Source organism: Tupaia chinensis, unplaced genomic scaffold, assembly GCF_000334495.1.
Source record: "Tupaia chinensis unplaced genomic scaffold, TupChi_1.0 Scaffold141247_1, whole genome shotgun sequence".
In the NCBI taxonomy this organism is placed as follows: domain Eukaryota; kingdom Metazoa; phylum Chordata; class Mammalia; order Scandentia; family Tupaiidae; genus Tupaia; species Tupaia belangeri.
The window spans coordinates 535,329-540,100 of NW_006201110.1; the positions used below are offsets into that span (position 1 = coordinate 535,329).

The window sequence follows — 4,772 nt, forward strand, 5'->3', positions numbered from 1 at the left end:
GCCGCGCACCCCCCCCCCCCGCCGGCCCTGGGTGATGGCGCGGCTGCGGCAGCCCATGCGGGCCTGGTCCCGGCACGTCCAGTACACCTTCTCCCCGGCCGCCTTCTCCCGACGGTACAGGAAGGAGTCGTACACCAGGAAGCTGCCCCCCAGGGGCGTCCTCAGGAACTCGGGGCCTCCTGCGGGCAATGGGGGCACAGTCAGGGGAGGAGTCTGGAGCCCAGCCATGGGAGCTGAGGGGTGAGGAAGATGTGCCCTGCTCTGAGGGCCAAGAGCGGCAAAGCTCGTGGAGCAAGACCCCCACTCCACGTCTGCACCCCCTCCTCGCGGAGCCCGGCCCCTACTCCTTAACTCACCGGGGCCGGGGACCACGCACGGAGGCCCTGCGGCTGAGGCAGCGGAGGTGCGTCTGCTCTTGGGCACCCACATGCAGGCTGTGCTCACCTGACCAGTTAGAGGGACTATGGCCCTTTGGGGACAAGGAAGCCGGGAGCTAAATGAAGCAGACGGCAAGCTGGGCCGAGGGCCGCCGCCCAGAGCCAGGCGTGCTGCACAGGGACCAGTACCTGCCACCTGCCACGGCTACGGGACAGCCCTGGAGGGGTCATCTGTCAGAGCTATCCTGTCCCTCTGTCCGGGCCAGGGGCTGTGCAGAGGTGGCCACAGAGGCCGGGGAGTGAGGATGCCCTGGGGAAGGCGGGGCGATGGGCGTCCAGCAGAGTCATCTTGAAGAGGGTAGTGGCTCAGGAGCTGGGGGACAAGGGACACAGGGACGGAGGGACCAAGCTGGCCACAAGGGAGTGGCAGGGCTACCAGCCGGGAAAAGGAAGCACGTGACTGGTGTTTCACCTCCTCCCACCTGTGGTCGGAATGCCCAGAAAGGGATAAAAGAGGCGCGGGCATGGAGATCTGGAGAGGCCGGTCAGGGGCGCCGAGGGGCCGGGCGGGAGCGCAAGGGACTCGGCAAAGGCGGCACAGAGGGCTCCCGAGCCTGGCGGGAAACCGCGGAGAAGCAGCTGTCCTGCGGTCCAGGCCCAGCGGGGCCTCTGAACAGGAGCAGGGAGACAGGCAAAGCGGCCCTGGGGTGGGGGCGCGGAGACTGGGGAGCAGAACGGGCACCCGCTGGCTCCCGCTGCTGCTGTTTCCTTGCCCGGGGCCAGAAGGCTGCGGCTGGGCCTAGTGCCGGTCAGGAAGTGCCCCGTAGGTGCTGACTAGCCCACAGGCCACTGAGGCAAGGGCCGGCCGTGCTGCAGAAGCCAGCGGTGTGCCCCGTGTTGAGGCCCGTGAGCTGGTCGGAGTGCACCCGCAGCACCAGGTGGGCTAGGAAGGAAGGAAGCTGCGAGGGACAAGGTCAGGCAAGGCAGGCAGACCCGGCCCTGCAGGGAGAGGGGAGGCAGGCAGGGACACCGCTCCGGAGACCAGCCACATGCCAAGGAGATGGGCAAGTGAGAGAGCTACGGCAGAGAGACCCAGTGGGCGGGGGGCCACACAAAGACCCTTGGAACTGGGAACTAGAGACAGCAGGCCTGGGGGTGGCACTGGGCCAATGGCAGGAGAAACCAGCCGCACTCAGCGCCAGAGATGAGAGAAGCCACGCCCTGGCCGAGGCGCCCCAACACAGCAGGGCACACCAGGAATGGGCAGGTGACTCTAAGACCTGTCCTAGACAGCAGCAATGCCACCAGGGACAGAGGCCCTGTGACCTGCGGCCCCACAGCCACCCCCTCCAAGAGTGCATGGAGCCCAGCCGCCTCCCAGCACGCTGTCACCGCCTCAGCTGTGACCTCCAGACTGAGGGCACGTGAGCAGGGAAGGACCGAGCCGCACCAAGGAAAAGGCAGGGGTCTGGGGATGGAGACTGCAGTGGGGTGGGTTGCAGGCAGAGGTAGGGGGTCTTCAGAAGCTGGAGGGAAGAAACGGGGACAGTAACTGCGACCGCCCCAGTCCTGCAGCCCCCGAACTGACTGCGCGCGCTCCCAGGGCCAGCTTTATGTGCACCCTGGTCAGAGCCGGCCTGCGCCCTGGACCTCAGTCAGCACCTGAGTCCTTCCAAAAGGCGGGGGCCTCGGGCAGGTCAGGCCGGCCGCGGGGGGGCTAAGCAGGGGGGCGAAAGGGACAGAGGAGCCCACTGACACCCAGCAGGACCACAAAGAGGAAGTTGCCAGCAGGACAGGGGTAGGTGGTGACAGAGAAAGGCTTCAGGTCTCCAGCGATGCCCCCACCCTATCCCCATCTGTTCCCAGGTACCAGGGCTCCCCCGATGGGCTGGGCTGGGGCGGTTCTCCCGCTGCCGCAGGGTCTCCAGGCCCCCCAGGTCGGGCGGGTGGCAGTGGCCACCCACCACCATCACCCGCCGGCCCTGGGTGATGGCGCGGCTGCGGCAGCCCATGCGGGCCTGGTCCCGGCACGTCCAGTACACCTTCTCCCCGGCCGCCTTCTCCCGACGGTACAGGAAGGAGTCGTACACCAGGAAGCTGCCCCCCAGGGGCGTCCTCAGGAACTCGGGACCTCCTGCGGGCAATGGGGGCACAGTCAGGGAAGCAGAGGTGCAGTCGAGGAGGGCGAGGCAGCGGCAGAGGTCGGCCACCATGCCACAAAGGGCGGTGACTCACCGGGGTCCATGTCCTGGTCCTGGTCCTGGTCAGTGGGTCCCTGCAGGGCCGGAGGCTGGTCTGTGACCTTCGCCCGCTTCGGGGGCCGGGGCCTGGTGAGGGTGAGGGTGCCCAGCCCCCTGCGGTAGAGCAGGCTCTCCACTCCATGCAGCTGGCCCGCCCCAGCGCCCCGACCACCCGGCGTGCCCCGCAGCGTCTCCATGGCCTTCTCCTGCCGCCGCCGGGCCTCCAGGCCCTCCACGTCTGGCAGGTGGCTGTGGCCACGCATCACTGTCACCCGCTGGCCTTGCGTGATGGCGCGGCTGCGGCAGCCATGCAGCACGTGGTCCCGGCAGGTCCAGTACACCTTGTCCCCCACCGCCTTCTCCCGCTTGTAGAGGAACGATTCGTGCACCAGGAAGTTGCCCCCATAGCAGGTCTTCAGGAACTCCAGGGGCCGGGCCTGTCCTGGGGAGGGGTCCAGGCAGTCACGGAGGGCAAAGGGGGCTCCCCTCGACCCATGCCCATCAAACCCCCAACGATGGAAAGAGGTGCCAACTCCTCTCCCAGTGGCCAGCGGAGGTGCGGCTCTTCCTGGTCCTCCTGGCTTGTTAGGGCTGTTTTTTGTTTGTTTTTAATTAATTATGGTAAGAATTATTTTATTTAACTTTATTGACTTATTTTAATTTGACCAGAAAGGGACAGAGTGAAAGAGAGTGATGGGGAGAGACAGTGAGAAAGCAAGCCGCCAGGTCCAGGGCTCAGAGCACGGTTGGCCATGTGGGAGTCCAGCGCTCTTAACCACCACACCACCTGCTGGCCCCCAGGGCTTGTTGTAAACTTTATCTACTTTTTTTGGGAACCAGCAGTTAGCGTAATGGCTATGTCGCTGGACTCCCACGTAGTCGACCGTGGTTCGTGTCCCGGACCCGGTGGCTTAAAACTCACGCCGGGCGCATGTGCGTGCGTGCCCAAGATCCTGAGAGGAGAGTGGAGGAGAAGGGACTGCGACGTGACCACCCCCCATGGGGGGTGATTTCTCGCTTTCTGTCTCTATGTCTCTCTCTGTCTGTCTGGCGAGCGCACGCGCCCTACAGTGAAAATCTCTCTCTCAAAAAAAAAACTTTATCTACTTTTTTTAAAAAAAAGAACTATTTTATCTAACTTTATTTACTTATTTGTTTCTTTCTTAATTTGACCAGAGAGGGACAGAGTGAAAGAGGGAGAGAGAGAGAAAACAAGCTGCCAGGTCTGGGACTTGAATCGCGGCCAGCCATGTGGGAGGTCAGTGCCCTTAACCACCATGCCACCTGCTGGCCCCTAAATTTTATCTGCTTTTAAAATAATCCATGCACAGGGGGCCGGCTGGTGGCAGTGTTTAAGGCAGCTGGATCCCACGTGGCTTACTGCACTGTTCGCATCGCAGACCCAGCAGCTGAAAAACACACTGGGCGTGTGTACATGTGTGTCCAAAGTCCTGAGAGGAGGATGGAAGAGAAGGGACTGAAGCATGCCCTGCCCAGCTCCCTGGGGTCCTCACTTTCCCTCCCTCTGGAGAGCACACATGCCCTAAAACTGAAAAAAAGAAAAAAAAGCACATGTCATAAAATTCCTGGTACCAAAAGATACACGGGGGAGAAGAAGTCTCTCCTCCCTGTGCCCCGGGAGCGACTGGCCACCTCAGGTCTTCAAGTCCTTTCTGAGGCCGGACGTTCCCAGCCCCTTAGCGCAAGCCCACCCTCGGCGGTGGTAACAAAAACTCTGTGACCCTTCCATGGCTCCTCTGACCCCGCCCTGCTGGGCCGGTGCGGACCCTCCCCGAGCCCTGGGACACGTGGTCCCCGTCATAACCCAGGCCACCTGCTGTATCAGGACAGGCCTCCCAACACTGACATGCGGCGAGATCTCTGAGGCCACAGGGCTGCCAGAAGGCAGGGAGCCGCTCCCAGAAGGCGTCCTTCCCAAACTTACGGGCCATCGGAATACTCCAGAAGGCCCTTCCCTCCATCCCATCACAGCCAGTTCAAGAGCAGCAGCTGAGGGACCAGCAGTTAGCGTAATGTCTATGTCGCTGGACTCCCACGTAGTCAACCGCGGTTCGCGTCCCGGACCCGGTGGCTTAAAACTCACGCCGGGCGCGTGTGCGTGCGTGCCCAAGATCCCGAGAGGAGAATGGAGGAG

The 4,772-nt window shown here is 63.2% G+C and overlaps 1 protein-coding gene across 1 annotated transcript in view; it reads right to left on the reverse strand.

Moving 5' to 3' along the window:
- Positions 1-4,772, reverse strand: part of FLYWCH1 (FLYWCH-type zinc finger 1) — a 26,961-nt gene that overhangs the window by 2,086 nt on the left and 20,103 nt on the right. The window contains exons 5-7 of the mRNA XM_006163001.2: positions 2,613-3,059; positions 2,248-2,511; positions 29-179 (exon numbers count right to left, since the gene is read on the reverse strand). Of these exons, the coding sequence (XP_006163063.1) occupies positions 29-179; positions 2,248-2,511; positions 2,613-3,059 (862 nt within the window). The remainder of the gene's footprint in view (positions 1-28; positions 180-2,247; positions 2,512-2,612; positions 3,060-4,772) is intronic.